The sequence below is a fragment of the Chiloscyllium plagiosum genome, chromosome 22 (genome assembly GCF_004010195.1).
Source record: "Chiloscyllium plagiosum isolate BGI_BamShark_2017 chromosome 22, ASM401019v2, whole genome shotgun sequence".
NCBI classification, from domain to species: domain Eukaryota; kingdom Metazoa; phylum Chordata; class Chondrichthyes; order Orectolobiformes; family Hemiscylliidae; genus Chiloscyllium; species Chiloscyllium plagiosum.
In genome coordinates this window covers 17,702,545-17,719,870 of record NC_057731.1, presented here as the reverse complement: position 1 = coordinate 17,719,870, position 17,326 = coordinate 17,702,545, and the positions used below count along the sequence as shown (strand labels likewise).

General features: G+C 39.2%; 1 protein-coding gene across 9 annotated transcripts in view; it reads left to right on the top strand.

The window, feature by feature from the left end:
* Positions 1-17,326, top strand: part of blnk (B cell linker) — a 199,241-nt gene that overhangs the window by 118,431 nt on the left and 63,484 nt on the right. For 6 of the 9 annotated variants that reach the window (XM_043712515.1, XM_043712514.1, XM_043712517.1 and 3 more), the window contains 3 exons: positions 7,928-7,993; positions 11,453-11,509; positions 16,279-16,325. In XM_043712515.1, coding sequence (XP_043568450.1) covers positions 7,928-7,993; positions 11,453-11,509; positions 16,279-16,325 — 170 coding nt within the window. The remainder of the gene's footprint in view (positions 1-7,927; positions 7,994-11,452; positions 11,510-16,278; positions 16,326-17,326) is intronic. The other 3 variants (XM_043712516.1, XM_043712522.1, XM_043712523.1) reach the window with 1 other exon arrangement.

Genomic DNA, 17,326 nt, shown 5'->3' with positions numbered 1-17,326 from the left:
CATTTAATGATTTGTATTACACTGCTGAGTTTACAATTTTTTTTAATGTGTCCTTTCTTACAAAATTTTTTGCTTCAGCTTTTCATGACAGTTTTAAACAATTTATAATGATGCATGTTTACTAAATATAGTCATTTAAGCCTCCTTTTTAGATTCTCAGATTGGATCTCTTTCTTAAGTGAATGAATTTTCACGCTTCTTCTATGGCACTTAATTTACTTTGGGTGTCCAATAACATTCACACTGTTCTGGGCTTGTGATTTCGAATTTTCCCCTTGGAACTTTGGGGGCGATCTTATAGTTTGCCTAAGCATTTTCAATGATTTTCATTACGTCTAGTTTTTTTCATACTTTTTTCTGGTTGGCTAAATGCTATTATTCTCCAGCCTTTTTAAAATTCTGGCTGCTACATTTTCAGAAGTTGACTGACTGTTCCATTTCGGCTGCTGAGTAGAGTCATAGAGTCACAATGTTTAGAGCGGCCTTCAGTCCACTGAATCTGTGTTGAGTTGTTCATGGACTGGAATTTTTTTCTGTCTTCGCTGATGACTTCAAAAGATCACTACAGCTAGCATATTATAGGAAGTAATGATGTACTCCTGCTGCTACTGTGGTACATCTGACAGAATCTGGACCTCTGACGACGTGGTATAAGATATGGTTGTGTTCACCTGAATCATTTTGATGCCTAAGTTCACTGGCTCGCTGGTACCAATCCTTCTCATTGATGTTAGTCAGAATTACTGATACCAACCAGGAAAAGATAGTCACACAAAAATGTGAGCAAAAAGGAGGCTCAGTCTTGTTGAACAGAATAACTTAGTGTTTAATGAGGAGAAAGTGAGGTCTGCAGATGCTGGAGATCAGAGCTGAAAATGTGTTGCTGGAAAAGCGCAGCAGGTCAGGCAGCATCCAGGGAACAGGAGAATCGACGTATCGGGCATAAGCCCTTCTTCAGGACCATTTTCAGCTACATAGTGTTTAATGGCTAGTTACATAACATCATAATTACTGGGTAGGCTCTTTAATACATCAAGCTTTATTTAAGAATAAATGCATATTGCTGTTGGCTACATGGACTGAGCATTAGATAAATGGAACCAAACACTGCATATACAATGGTTAATTCCGCCCAAGAATCTTTATATATTGATGGGTGGAGCTGATTTCATATTCTCAGTTAACCCTTTCGGAAACTTCTAATTGCATAGATTAGTTGTCACATTCTGACCCAAATAATGCCATGTTCTTCTTGATGGCTTCCCACCCTCTAAAGTTCATCTGATCATAAAGTCTGCTGCCTCATTTCTTCCTTCCCACCTATCTGCTCCACTCCCCTCTCCAACCTATCACCTTCATCCACACCTTCATCTACTTATCGCATGCCTAGCTACCTTGCCCCCCACCCCAACACCCCTCCCATTTATCTGTCAGCCCCCTTGGGCCACCCTCTCATTCCTAATGAGGAGCTTATGCTCAAAATGTCAACTGTACTGCTCCTGTGGATGCTGCCTAACCAGCTGTGCTTTTCCAGCACCACACTCTTTGACTCTGCCTCATTTCTGACCTTGTCAACCATTCTTCACTATCTCTTTTATTTACATTGTCACACAAAATATGAATTCCTTAAAACAATTCTCAATTTAATTGTTTCGTGACCTAGCCCTCTTAAACACAACAATTTCTTCCAAACCTATACCCTTCTACATATTTGGATCCAAATTTGATGGTGAATTAACAGTCATGACAGTTTTTCCTTGACAGTAAACTTACTCACGTATATGTAGTCTTACAGATGGTTTTAAAAAATGTTTTTTATTCCATGTAACCAATAATTAACTTTGTAGGCAAATGCTTAAAAGTCAGGAAGTTTAGACAGCAGAATAAGCATTGAAAGATAGTCAATTAACATGCATCACTGATTTAATCTTTCTGTAACTTTGACACCTCAACCATTCTCCCCACCTCAGCCTCCCCACCATTAGCTGTTTATTCTCTGACCTCTTGCACATCCACTCTCCTATCACTCACTCATTGGACTCTGTGCCTTCAACTACCCAAGTACCATTATCTGGTATTCCCTCATCGCCATTTCCATATCAGCTTCACCCTCCTGTCTGGCCTATCACTTCACCCCCACTTTCAACTAACTGTCCCATTCCCAGCTACCTTGCTCTCATCCCCTTTAGACCACAGGCCTGATGAAGGGCTTATGCTCAAAACATCGATTCTCCTCCTCGGATGCTGCCTGACCGGTTGTGCTTTTCCGGCACCACACTATTCAACTCTGAACTCCAGCATCTGTAGTCTCACTTTCTCCTATTCCCTCATCGCATCTATTTTGTTTAAACTCCCTATCTACAGAGCCTAGATTAACATCTCACCATTAAACTGGTAGTGAAAACAAACCGAACATATTCTACATCTATGTCGAGAAGTGTGAAGTTGCTGGGTTGTCAAAAGCGGAGCAGCAATTTCAAAAATCTGAGATTGCAACTAAAATAAAACTGTTCACAGGAGCAGATTTTGAATTTTAAATAGAAAATGGCGCAATGAATGTATGACGTAGTGGATCCAAAGAAAATTATGTTCTTTTTTTCCCTTTTTATGAAGTATCCACTGTCTTTTTTGGAGTCCACTGTAATTCTTCCAAATAATTAATATCTGTAACCTTTCAGAAAGTAAAAGTATTTGTGGTGACTTGGACTGGCTGACTCTGATCCCAAATAAATAGATTTTTACCTGGGTTGTCCAAGTTGGATTTGTAACTAGAGTGGCAAAATGTAAGGTGGTGCAGAAAGGGGTGCAGGAAAGACTGAATAGAGAAGAGGAACGTAAGCCAATTTCGGTCCATCTGGTTTTCCTTGAATTTATTTAAATTGATGGAAAATCTGGCAGTTGCACGTTCTGCATTCTGCTGGATTGTTTAGTACCTGCAAGATGAGAATCCAGCTTATCCCATTCACTCCTGAACTTTTAGTCTGCATGCACAAAACAACATGAGCTCCTGTTGCAATTTATTCTGTGTCAACATCATTTGCAAGTTCTAGGCAAGTTCAAACTGATTTGATTAGAGCTTTGCTGTATTATTTTAATTTTAAACAGCCTTCATTTTTACAAAGCTTCAGGAGATTGTAAGGGTACATGAACATCAAAAAGAAGACCATAGGACTAAAAGTCTTGAATATTTGTTTGTCTTTTTGCTTTTTAAAATGCTGATCAAACGGTTACACATAAAATATTTTTCAAGATGATAGAAATTAAAAATAAAATTTATGGGAAATAAAATATATATTTAATATGGCAGCTGCTTGTAACAGAAGAGTTAATGTGTTAAAATTAAATGTTTCAATGCCTTCCATAAAAACAGCATTCAGTACTTTAAACAGGTTAATCATTCATATTCAATTATCAGAAGTAGACATTTCTGGTGCCCACTGTTTCTTAATCCAATAAAAGACAGCTTATATCCAAGTAATAAAATTACAAATTGCAATCAGTAAACGGAAAGAGAGCTAAATATTACAGTTTGGGTGGCACGGTGGCACAGTGGTTAGCACTGCTGCCTCACAGCGCCAGAGACCCGGGTTCAATTCCTGCCTCAGGCAACTGACTGTGTGGAGTTTGCACGATCTCCCCATGTCTGCATGGGTTTCCTCCGGGTGCTCCGGTTTCCTCCCACAGTCCAAAGATGTGCAGGTCAGGTGAATTGGCCATGCTAAATTGCCTGTAGTGTTAGGTAAGGGGTAAATGTAGGGGTATGGGTGGGTTGCGCTTCGGCGGGTCGGTGTGGACTTGTTGGGCCGAAGGGCCTGTTTCCACACTGTAAGTAATCTAATCTAATCTGTGGGCAGGAAAACTGACCAGCAGTCTTTGATGGTTGCAGTTAAAACATTGGGCACCAAGCCAGTACCTGTAATTTTCCCCAACATTGGGGAAGCTCTGGAATTAAGAATCTACTGATGATCATGAAACGATTGTTGATTGTTGGGAAAACCTGTTTGGCTCAATAATTTCACTCAGGGAAGGGAATCTGCCATCCTCACCTGATCTGGTATAAATGTGAATCCAGACCCACAGCAATGTGTTTGACTCTCAACTGCTCTCTGAAATGGTCTAGCAAGCCATTCAGTTTTATCACTTGTTACAAAGTCTCAACAAAAAAATGAAACCTGGCGTCAAACTGGGCACCAGAGGAACAGCGAAATAGCCCCATTGACCCTGCAAAGTCCTCTTATTAACATCTGGGGACTCTAGCTGTCTTGCAGACTAGTCAAGCAACAGCCTGACATAGTCATACTCACAAAATCGTGTTTTATATTGTCCCAGACACCACTACTATCATCCTTGGATGTGTCCTGTCCTAGTGACAAGATAGAAGTTGCAGTCAGGAGGTGTTGCTCTGGGAGTTCTCAACATTGATCTGGGTCCCAGGAAGTCTCATGGCTTCAAGTTAAACATTGGCAAGGAAACCTGCTAATTATCACGCACCATCCTCCCTTGGTTGATGAATCAGTACTCCTCCTTCTGAACACCGCTTGGAAGAAGCACTGAGAGTGGCAAGGGCTGAGGCTGGGGGATTTCAATGTCCACCACCAAGAATGGCTCGGCAGTAGCACTGCTGATCAAACTGGTCAGGTCCTAAACAACATTGCTGCCAGACTGGGTCTGCTGTAGATGATGAGGGAACCAACAAGAGGGTAAAACATACTTGAACTAATTCCTGTCTGGATGAGTGTAGCTGTAACAACTCTCAAGAAGCTTGACGCCATCCAGGACAAAGCAGCTGATTTGACAGGCACCATATGCACAAGCGTTGAAAAGTGTGGCGCTGGAAAAGCATAGCAGGTCAGGCAGCATCCAAGGAGCAGGTGACTTGACATTTCAGGCATAAACCCTTTATCATGAATGTTCATATACGCAAGCATCCACCAGCAATGCTCAGCAGCGGCAGAATGTATTATCTACAATATGCACACAGAAATTCACCAAAGATCCTCAGACAGCACCTTCCAAACCCACAACTGCTTCCATTGAGAAGGACAAGGGCAGCAGATATATGGGAATACCACCCCCATCTGCATGTTCCCCTGCAAGCCACTCACCATCCTGACTTGGAAACATAGCACCATTCCTTCACTGTCGCTGGGTCAAAACCTTGGAATTTCCTCCCTAAGGGCATTGTGAATCAAGCTACAGTACATGGACTGCAGCTCATCACCACTTTCCTTAGGTCAACTGGGGACTGACAATAAATGTTGCCCAATCAGTGATGCCCATATTGTACGAATGAACTTTTTAAAAAGTGAGCCGAATGGAAGTGGGCTCAGTCTTGACATTCACCCTCCAACCCTCCAAAAAGGGCACAAAAAGCACGATTAGGTGACAATGGACTCAACAGACTTAGTCTACATCACTCATCACTCAATGGTCCTCTGGAGTATGTGGGTGATATTTCTATGATGTAGTCAGTTGTAACTTTATGGAGTAGCAAGTGAAGCATGCATCACATTCTCTGCTCAAATGTCCTGTCATTGACCAGGAAATTGAGAATGCCTCACCTTTCTAAAAACATGTATAAAATATTGCTGCCAGCCCAGCTCACCCCTCCCCTCCACTTTACTCTCCACTGTCCAGGACCAACCGCAGGCTGTCTCAGTATTCGACCCACACAATGTTGTGACAAGTTCTAGCAGCCTGGCTGAACAAGGTTTGTAGCTCACCAGAAAGGCCTGGGTCCAAAATGACAAATCTGACTTTCTGCCAAATCAGGCCAAGGTAGCAGCTGGCTTGTTTCACTAAATAACTTGTGAAAAAAGCAAATATCTATCCAGTGGTTTGCAGGAATGAAGGGAGAGAATGGGCCCTGAATGTTGTATTTTTAATGACCTATCTAACTGACAATCTGGATACTGGGATTTGCAATCTCTTATAGTCTTCCTGTTTATTAATGTGGTTGTTCATACTTCCCCACAGGTGTTCACCTCTGATATAGATGATGTTGTATTACGATGAACAAACCTTCACTGAGAGTGTGCAAACAAATCAGAAACTACTCTCAAAGCTGCAGGAATTAACAGGGTCTACAAACTTGACACAAAACAGATCAATTGTCTGCATTTCCATTTCATAGAACAGCGGGTCACTAAAATTGTGTAAATCTAGGAAAAATGCGTCTCATAGCAAGCTCCAGTCCAATTTTATTTCAAAACTTTGGCAACTAATCTGCAATAGTGGGAATTCTAATGTTTGATTTTCATTTTCAAGAAGCTTCTATTACAAGTTTTTTTTTCAATAACACAAGCATGGAGAGTGCTGAAGAAACTCTGCAGGTCTGGAAGTCTGGAGAGAAATAGATTTTAAGTTTCTAGATTTGAAATTTAATCCTGTTTTTTCAATCATCATATGCTTCTAGAACTGCTGAGTCTCTCCAACATTTTCTGTGTTGGTTACATATTTTCAGCATCTGCAGTGTTTTGCTTTTATTGAAGGAAATAAACATTGACAATAAAACTGACAGACCCAGTTAAGGAATGTCCTTTGTGGAAAGTAGAAATTTTTTTAATAGCTGGATTTCAGCAGCTTGTGTTATACATGATGTCTTCAGAGAAAATGCTGAATAAATACAACACTAATTCTCAGCTCACTAAAGTACGTAGCAGTTATAATACAAAAACAAATCATTGGGCTCAACTAGTCCATGTCAATGTTCAACATACATGTAACCAAATAGCTGTAATTGCATTAATTGAGCTTCCTCCCTATATCTTCAATCTATTTCATACTAATTTAATCTCATTTCCCTTCAAAGCCCATTTCCTTCTGACTGATCTGGAACAATCTCTTTTCCAAATTACTTACAACTACACTTTCACAATCATTTACCATCAGTGATGCCTTCAACTGAATATTTCTGTATCTACTAATTTGCTCAACCACACCTTCACCTTCACCATTGATGCCCAGGTATGTCTTTTCCACAAAAAGCAGGACAGATCCAAAATGGCCAATTACTGCCCTGTCGGTCTACTCTCAATCAACAAAGCGATGGAAGGGGTCATCAACAGTGCTATCAAGTGGCATGTGCAAAATAATAATATGCAACACCAGTATGGTTTCTGCCAAGCCATTCAGAACTGCACTCAAATCTATGTAATTGTAATTCCTCATTCCAAGCAGTTTCTTAGAACGTCTGTATTGCACCTCATCTAAAACCTCCATTTCTTACCTGTTATGTCAAGGAGTCTTAATAATGGTTTAAAATCAACTCATTGATGAATCTTGATTTTTATATTACATAACATTTGATACAAAGAGTGGAATTCCTTTTTTAATCCAGCTTCATCAACACAAGATCCTGTCTCCAAAACCCCCAACAACGCCCTCACCTCCAAACCCCACCACCCCCTAAAACCCTTTATTATGCTGCAGGATCCGCACGCTCCTTCCCCTTAGATTCCTGAGTGCAAACATAACCACAGAAGAGGATCAGACAGTCCCCTCTCTGCAGCCTGTGATCTGGTTACCTTGGCCAGGCCCTTGAGGAGTTCCTCCAAACTGTACAGGATGCCCATAGATTGGGAATATAGGACTGAAGTACAAGTAAAAATTTAAAAGCAGCCCCTTGAAGAAACTAAACTAGAGCTGCAAAGGTAAACACAGCAATTCCCTCGTAGGTGAGTTTGAATAGCTTGGATTAACTAATAAATCCTGAGACATTTTGGGCAGTATGCTGCAGTACTGAACTGATTCATATTATCAGCTGCCATACTTGTGAGGGCATTTTTAAAAAATCCTTTTACAAAACTACCCCGTTTGCATTATACAGCACTAATATTAAATCGTATGGCTACTTTCTGTACTGTATGGTTCAAAGTTTACAAAATGTTATTCTAAAGTTTAATTTCTGTTGTTTCTTTTCTTACAGACAAATTCAAAAGATTGTTCATGACATCCAAAAGAGTGATGGCGGATTTATGAGCAGGTTTAAAAAGTAAGTTGAATTTAGGCCTCATTTCACATAATTTAGAAACCTATTTGTTGATGAGATGTCTACTAGAGATGTTTATTCGGGTCCTAAAATAATTGTAACTTCAGATTGTTTACTTTTGGTATTTGAAAAATACATGCTAAACAATCTTTCTTTCTTCTCTTTCCTTTCTCTGTATATGATTGGATATTCTTCCTATTACAAAAAATTTTGAATGTTAGTGATTTTTGAGAAGATTTGTAGCTCAGGTTGATGATAAGTATATAAGTTAACCTTCCAGCTCGGCGAGATCAATCATATATAAGTCAACTGGTCGTTACATAAATTTATCATTCAAATACAGTAGTGCCTCGACATTTGAACGACCCCATTCACGAACAAATCAGTTTACGAACAGGATTGTACGTAAAATTTTGCTTCAACATACATACGAAATTCAAGGTACGAACGACGGTACGAACGCGAAAAGCCCATATGCGACCACGTGGTTTCATTGTACTGCTTTGCTATGCGCTTGTTGAACGCAAAAGCTCTTGGGCCCCATGTGATCTCATTCAGTTCATCTTTGGCGCGTGCGCTGTGAGCAGCGTTGGTTGCTACGTCCAAGCAATCTTATGCTATCCAAACAATGGGAAAAATTGATTCGGTTCGTGAACTTTTCGGGTCCTGGAACGGATTAAGTTCGTAAGTCGAGGCGCTACTGTACATAATTCTAAAGAAATGCAATTTGTTAGAGTTATGAACTTCATGATTAATTAAAGAGATTTACTTGCAAAATTCCAAATTATTTTATTTGCTAAATATCTGCTTTACTTTTATTGTTTAACAATATATCTTACCGTTTCATTTTCCTCCATGTTCCTTCGACTCTGGTCCTTGTACACCGTTGATTATCTTTACATTCTTCTGTGCTTTCAGATATCTAGGATCAAAGCTCTGGAATTTTCCTCCCTAAACCTGTTCATCTCTCGATCCCGCTATTCTCCTTTTTAGTTGTCCCTTAAAACTGACCTCATTGACCACGTTTTGATCACACATACGTCAGTGTCCTTTGGCTCTATGTAAACATTTGACAAATTATTGTAATGTTAAATAATGGAGGATATTTTACTGCGTATATAATTACAAGTTGTATCTGCATTATCCTTTAAAATACACTATAATTAGTTTTATACACTTGATAAATATTTCAAAATGTTTTGTTAAATATAAGCACATATCAGGTATTTATATTATGCATATTTGCTTCATTAATATATTTTGTAGTAAATAACTCCATGGAAAAGCTCTTGAAAAATTGATTTAGTTTGAACAGGTAAAGTTCTCAAAGGCCAGTTTGATATTTCCTCCCATGTTTGCCTGATTGTTACTGGTTTGCATTATACAATTTCATACATACCGTCCCTACAGTGTGGAAGCAGGCCATTCGGCCCATCCACACCAACCCTTCAAAGGGCATCCCACCCAGACCCACCCCTATGCCTGTTACCCTGCATTCCCTATGGCTAATCATCTAGCCTGCACATTATGGTCAACTTAGCGTGGCCAATCGACCTAACCTGCACATCTTTGGAATATGGGAGGAAACCAGAGCACCCAGCAGAAACCCACACAGACATGGGAAAAGTGTGCCTGTAACCCTGCATTCCCTATGGTCAATTTATATGGCCAATCGACCTAACCTACACATCTTCGGATTGTGGGAGGAGACCAGAGCACACAGACACAGGGAGAATGTACAATCTTACTGTGTATTATTATGGTTACAACTTGCAGAACAAATGCAATGTTTTGTTATCATCCCTGTTTCTTCCATTTCCCTGAATAAATGAAATAATGCAAAATGCACTCAAAGTAAGTTCCACCCATTTTGGTTCAAACCCAATCGTATCTCAGGCAGGGCTCCAATCATTATCATACCCTGTAGGTGTGCCTCATGTAGGAACACCTGCTTGAATTCACTTTTATTCAGAATTGGGACAGGAAATGTGATAGCTACCGTAATGCCTAAAAAAAAACTGCAGCAGTAATAATGGCTGCTGACATTGAGACTTCTGGCTATAGTCCAGAAACTGCAGCCAAATTATATGTCTAACTGGTCCTCATTTGTTTTTTTCATCCTAAAATGATGTACTTAGATGTTTATTGGAGAATGATACTTCTAGGTTCTTCACAGGCTCTTTATTTTGAGGGGACTAGACAAATTCAGATTTGGGCCTCTTCCTAGCAGAGACTCAGAAAAATTAGACAGTATTTTGACTTCACTCCAATCTCACTGTGGTATGTTCACATGTTTCTGCCTGTTCATTTGGTAGCTTTTGCCTAGGATTGAAACAGAAGTGGAGAGCAAAGACATTTAGAAGAACAGATCTCTGTCCTTTTTTTTCTTCTATACTGTGTGTCGGAATTATACTCCTGCGTACCACATAGACAGTACATGTCTTGATGTATGAATCTTGATGGTGAATGCTTGCATCCTACTTTGAGTGTATTCTGTTCAGATCAAATCATATTGTCAGCCAACGTACACACAACTGGCCTTTCAGAAGGATCATAATTTGGAGAGGAAAACTTGGCTGTGTTTTTATTTTGTTGCGTTTCCAATTCAAGGATTTATGCCAATAAACCATAAATGGTGTTTAAGTTAGAACATCCTTGATCATTATGACCCAGCTACACAGTGGATAAACGTTACTGAAATTCTTCGTAATTTAGATCACCTTTTACATGATTTGACACCTAAAGAATTATGTTATAGCATTCTTCCCCTAAGGAATTAAGGCTTGTGTAAATATATGTAAATTATGAATGATTAGATGTACTTTTTATGGTCTCAGATAGTCCATCGGAAATATGTTTTGTATCATGGACATACTAAGCTTGAATATAATAACTGATCATCGCTGTCATCAGATTTGCTAATATCAAAGGATTTTTTCTCTATGTAATTAAATCAATTATCATAAAATCTGCATATCAACATTTTCTCTCACCCATTTGCTTGTAATACTGTAAAATCTAGCCTGGTCATCAACATAATTTTGAGAAATGGAACTGTTAGATCTGATCTCTTAAGGTCTTAATCTTTAATTTATTTTATACTGCACGCATCTCATGTAGCGTTCGTCCAAGCAAGTTTTGTTATTCCAGTTTGTTTAACTTTAGAATTGCATTGCATTTCTTGCTTCTTAAATGATAATGTACGTCATGTTTCCATTTCTTCCCCAATATTTAGGGAAAATTAACTAAATGTTAAGACACTTCCACTGGGGAGTTTGTAAGAGCAGTCATTTCACTCGATGGTAAATTAACCTTCTTCAATTTGCAAATAAAAAAGACTGAACATTAAATGGAAAATGCACTCCTATTTAAGTCATATTTCAGAGTTATGCCAATAAAAACTCTAACTTGTTTATAGAAATCCTCATTTGCTAAGTTGTGAGCATTTCCTCCGACTCATAGGTTCCAAAATGAACAAATGGCCCTGATGCGCAAAACTGGGAAAAGTACTTGGGATCGGTATGAATGAACAAAGCAAACCTATTTTCCTCTTTGGTGTGCTCTTGAACCTACACGTTAATGCACCTACGACCTTTTTTTAAAAAAAGCAGCATAAAGAACACACAATGTGTAATCCACTTGTTTGTCTTTGACTAATTCTATTCTACTAATTCTTATTGTAGAATACGGAATAATCACAACAGTTAATATTCTGGGGCCGATAATTTTGTATATCCATACATCCACAATAACATCAAGATTCAAATTTTGGAACAAAGAGAAAGATTTATGCTATATTTAAGTAGAATGTTCTAAAGTATCATATTTCCTTGAGTATGAGTTTTCATGGTGTACCGTTAAGAGATTTGCCATTTTAGAGTGAAAATAAGAATGAAGGCCAGTTTCACAATTAAGCTAGAAATGAATTATTTGTATACTTTGGGTTTAGCTACCAAGCATTAGTTCATACTGTCATAATTTTCCCTACAACAAAGCACTATCCAAAGCAAAATCATAGAATCATAGAAACATATAGTACAGAAGATGTCCTTTGGCCCATCGAGTATATAGGACCACCTACACTGGTCCCACCTTTCCACACTAGGTCCATAGCCTTGAATGCAATGACACTTCAAGTGCTTATCTGAGTACTTTTTAAAGGTTGTAAGGTTTTCCATCTCATTTACCCTCCCAAGCAGAGCATTCTGACACACACCACCATGTTGGTAAAAAATTTCCTCAGTTTCCCTCTAAATAACCTGCCTTTCACTTTAAAATGATACCCCTTGTTATTGACCCTTTGACCCAGGACTACAGGTGCTTTCTATTCACCCTGTCTATGCCCCACGTAATCTTATACAACCTAACTCTCTCTGCTTCAAAGAAAACAACCCAAGCTTATCCAGTGTGTCTTCATAGCTGAAATGCTCCATCCCAGGCAGTATCCCGGTATATCTCCTTTTGCATCCCTCCACTGCAATCACATCCTTCCTATAATGTGGTGATGAGAACTGAACACAGCGTCACAAATACTTCTTCACTACCTTATTAACCTGTTTACCACCTTCAGCAACCTGTGGACAAGCACCCCATGATCACTCTGTTCCTCCCAACTAACCAAGTGTCCTGCAATTCATTGAGTACACTCGTGTTTTGTTCTTTCTTCCAAAGTGCATCACCTCACATTTATCATGGTTAAATTCTATTTGCCACTGATCTGCCATCTGATTGATCTACCTATATCCTCCTATAACCTAGCATCTTCATCCTCACTGTCAACACTGAGCTAATATTTGTTGTCCACAAACTTACTTATCATCACCCCTCCCCTCCACATTCTCATATACATCATATTAGAATATCACAAGCAGTAAGGGACCCAGCTCTTCTACCACTAACTCCTGTCACTAAGCCAATATTTGATCCAACTTAACAAAGTACCCTGGATCCCAGAAGCTTTTATCTTCTTTATCACCTTCCAATTTGGGATCTTGCCAAAGGCCTTACTGAAATCCATTAAAAGTACTTCAACTGCCCTGTCCTCATCCAAACACTTGGTCACCTCCTCAAAACAATTCCACGAGATTTGTTATGCATGACATCCCTCGGATAAAGGACAAAGTGAGGACTCCAGATGCTGCAGAGTCAGAGTCAAAAGGTTGGCACTGGAAAAGCACAGCGGATCAGGCAGCATCCAAAGAGCAGGAGAGTCAATGTTTCGGGCATAAGCCCTTCCTGATGAAAGTCATGATTTGGAGATGCCGGTGTTGGACTGAAGTGGACAAAGTTTTAAAAACAAAATCACACAACACCAGGTTATAATGGTGTTGTGTGATTTTTAACTTCCTGATGAAGAGCTTATGCCCAAAACGTGACTCTCCTGCTCCTTGGCTGCTGCCTAATCTGCTGCGCTTTTCCAGTGCCACACTTCTCAACTCTCCCTCTGATATAGCCATGCTGACTCTCCCTGATCAAATCTTGCATATTTAAATGGTGATTAATTTTCTTCTTCATTGCTTTCTCCAAATATAACTGCTCATTGGTTAACATCAGGTACACTTTTGCATCATTCTGATACTGAGCACTTAACTGATGCACAGTTCTCCATCCAGGGATGTAATCAAAACAAGTCATTCTATTATCAGTTGATGTTCAGATTTGAAGTCTCACATGAGTCAGAGTTTTGTATGCCAATGACCTTTGGAAAAAAATCTAATTTATTCCTAATCATTTAGTTATTTATGAAAGAATGGAGCATTAGCACTAGTGTTATTTTAGGTAAGGCAAAATGATAGAACTCCACGAAAAATCTCAATTAAAAAAGAAATTTTTGGAAATATGCAGAGAAATAAATGAATTGAGCCACATTACAGTTGGTTCTCAACAAAGCAAGTAGCTATTAAGAAGAAAAGGTTCAGGAACAGAAGTAGACCATTCAGTCCAATGAGTCTGCTCTACCATTCAACTAGGTTATAACTGATCTAATCGTCCTCAACTCCACTTTCCTGCCTTCGTTCCCGTCCTGATCAAAAAATCTGTCAGTCTCAGCCTTGATTACACTTAATGACCCAGCCTCTGTAGTAAAAGAAAATCTGCAGATCTACTACCCTTAGAGAAGAAATTCCCTAAAATGTGTGACCTCTCATTCAGTGACTATATGCTGTAATAATCTCTCAGCTACTTTAAGTCCCTGAAGGTTTTTGTATGTTTCAATAAGGTTGTCTCTCATTCTTGTACATTCCAATGAGAACAGGCACAACGTGCTCAACCTTTTCTAAGGTAGCCCCTTCTTCTGCTCTAGTGTACCTTCTCTGGACTACTGCAATGCCACTATCTACTCAAGGAAATGTGATACATTTGGAGGAACTCTTTGGAATTTGGTGAAATGTTGGTTTTGCCCTTATACAAATTAGTGAAAAGGATAATTGAAAACAATATAAGTTGGCTACAATTCATAGGACCAATTATGATTTCATGACTACAAATTTTAAGGTCCTTTAATCTCTTACAAGTTGAGTGATCATTCCTATGTGCAATTTTTTAAAAAAACTAACTCTGGAGTACCTAATAATCTTGAAATCTTTAGTAACAATTGACCACTCTGTATATTTTATTGTCATATGGATTTATAGCTATTGGCACAGCAATAAGAAATGGAAGTATTCTGGTCCATTTAATATTTGGGACTTCTGTTAAAATGAAGCAGATTTGTATAATTCCCGCTACCAATAATATTTTAGTAGAACAAGAACACCTTGAATACAAGAACAAATCGCTCGGTTTTGAGCATGTGGTCGCCAGTTTTTCTGACTCATTACTCAATGAACAATGCTGCATTTCTGTGGAGGAATAATATTTAAAAGCATAACATTCTAAGTGATTCGGCCATTTAGAATAGTCTAGGCTAGAAAAACACGTGAGTCAAATACCTTGCAATATTACTGAGGATAACAACTCTACCAGAATGGATTAACAATATTTACTAATGCATTGGCAGATGCAAAGTTGTTATCAGCAGGATTCATTTTAACATTACATTGGTCTTAGTTCAATGATAGCACTCTTGCCTCCTGAGAGAGAAAGTTTTGGGTTTTAAACCCGACTCCAGTGACCTCTCTGCCGGCACATCAGTGCAGTACTGGAGAACTGCTGCATTGTGTTTTTTGAATCCCACTAAACGTCTCAGTTGGAGGTAAACCATATCACTGAACTATTCAAAGAAAAGCAGGATAATTCTCCAAGTGTCTTGGCCAATAATTATCTCTCAGCCAGCAGCACTGAAACAGTTTAATTGCTCATTTATTTCCTTATTCTTCACAGGAGCACATGTATAGATGACTGCCATGTACTCTTATAACAGTGACTATATATCAAAAGTATCTTATTGGTTGTGAAGCACTTTTGGAGGCTTTCACTGCAGCATTTAATGTGACCTTCTATTAGGCAATTATATGCTTGCAGCTAGAGCCATGTTACTGTTAGAAAATCAGGATCCTATGGCATAATAACAACCCTGAGCCAATTTAGAGGGACAGTTGGAAAGTTTATATACATTGCATGCTGTGCTAAGCTGAACCAGATGTGACATGGAGAAGACGCCAAAATGCCCAAATAATATTATGTTTCTTATGCTAAGTGGACCAAATCTGCCTTTCAGGTTCCACAAGTCGGCTGGCATCCTTAGCTTCCCACTCGCCATTAACCCCTCACCTCCCAACTCTTCCTGGACCTACCTTCCTAAATGTTTTGCTCTCTGCACTATTGTAGCCACAGTGCAGACTAATCCAGTTAAACCTCTGTGTGGACCCTTTGATCTTTTCTTAGCTAGGAATAGGTGAGCTGCACTGGGACAGGAGTGTATCTTGCCAGTAGCAGGGGAAGGAGGCCCAGCCCTAAATTAAATCAGGTCTGCACTCAGTTTGATGAGGAGGTGGGCCACTTAGAATTCTATTTCAGACATGGCCTATCACAAATTCCCTCAAAATACACAAGACAGATTTCTGAAGTATTTCATATATTCTGTAATCTGCTACTCTAACCAAAAATGTTTTGTTTTAATTTACTTAGCAGGCTTTTCAAAGAGCTAATATCACTGGCATGCACTTTTAATGTGAAACAAACAGCATAATATCCCTAACATACATGCACTAACTTATGAGTTGTCCTTGGCTCTTGTTAACCTCTCTGTATGTGATACTGGAATTACTAACAATTTGAATTTCCACACTCACAGATGTAGCTTTTCATCTCGATCTTGCCTCTATCGATTTATCTTTTAATATTTGCAGATTCACGAAACATCCGCCACCTTCCGTTCCTCGGAGAGATTATTCAGGTAAAGTTGTTTCTGAAGCACATCTTATGTATGGTTGGATGAGAGGAATCAAAAGACAATGGAGAGAGTTAACAGTATTTAGTTTGTCCAGATTTATTCTAAGAGTCTATGGGAACAATGTTTATGATCATTGCAAGAATGTTTGCCTGAATGTTTTTGTTTGATTTAATTGTGGTTTGTGGACAATGTTGAATAGGTCAGCATTTATTGTCCATCTTGCTGCATAGAGACATAAGCTTCAGTATCTGAGGAGTCATGAATGGTGCTGAACATTGGGCAATCATCCCCACTCCTGACCTTACAATGGAGTTAATGTTATTGATGAAGCAGTTGAAATGGTTGGGTAAGACAATACCCAATTGTTGATTGTGTTATTGGCTGTATGTAAATAAGCATTTTCAAAATTCTTGTGGTGTAATGGTAATATTCCTACCTTCAGCCAAGAGACCAGGTTCAAATCCCACCTCCTCCAGAGGCCATAACATCCCTGGACACGTTGATTGCCCTGGAGCTGAGATGACTGATCTCCAGTAATCACAACCATCTTCCTTTATGCTAGGTCTGACTCCTACTAGTAGAGAGTTTTTTGCCTGATTCACATTGACTGCAGTTTTGTTTGGGCTCCTTAATTCACACTCGGCCAAATGTTGCCTTGATGTCAAAGGAAGCCACTTACATCTCACCTCTACAGTTCAGCCCTTCCTGCCATGTTTAAGTCAACTCTGTAATAAAGTCAGGAGCTGAGTGGCTGTGGTGGAGCCCAAAGTGAGCATCAGTGAGCAGTTTATTACTCAACAAGTGCCGCTTGATCACACTGTCAGTGATCCCATTTACTGACGATTGAGAGTACACTAATGGGGTAGTAATTGATCAGATTCTGGATTGGTGGTGCTGGAAGAGCACAGCAGTTCAGGCAGCATCCAAGGAGCTTCGAAATCGACGTTTCGGGCAAAAACCCAAATAAAGGCAGTGAGCCTGAAGCATGGAGAGATAAGCTAGAA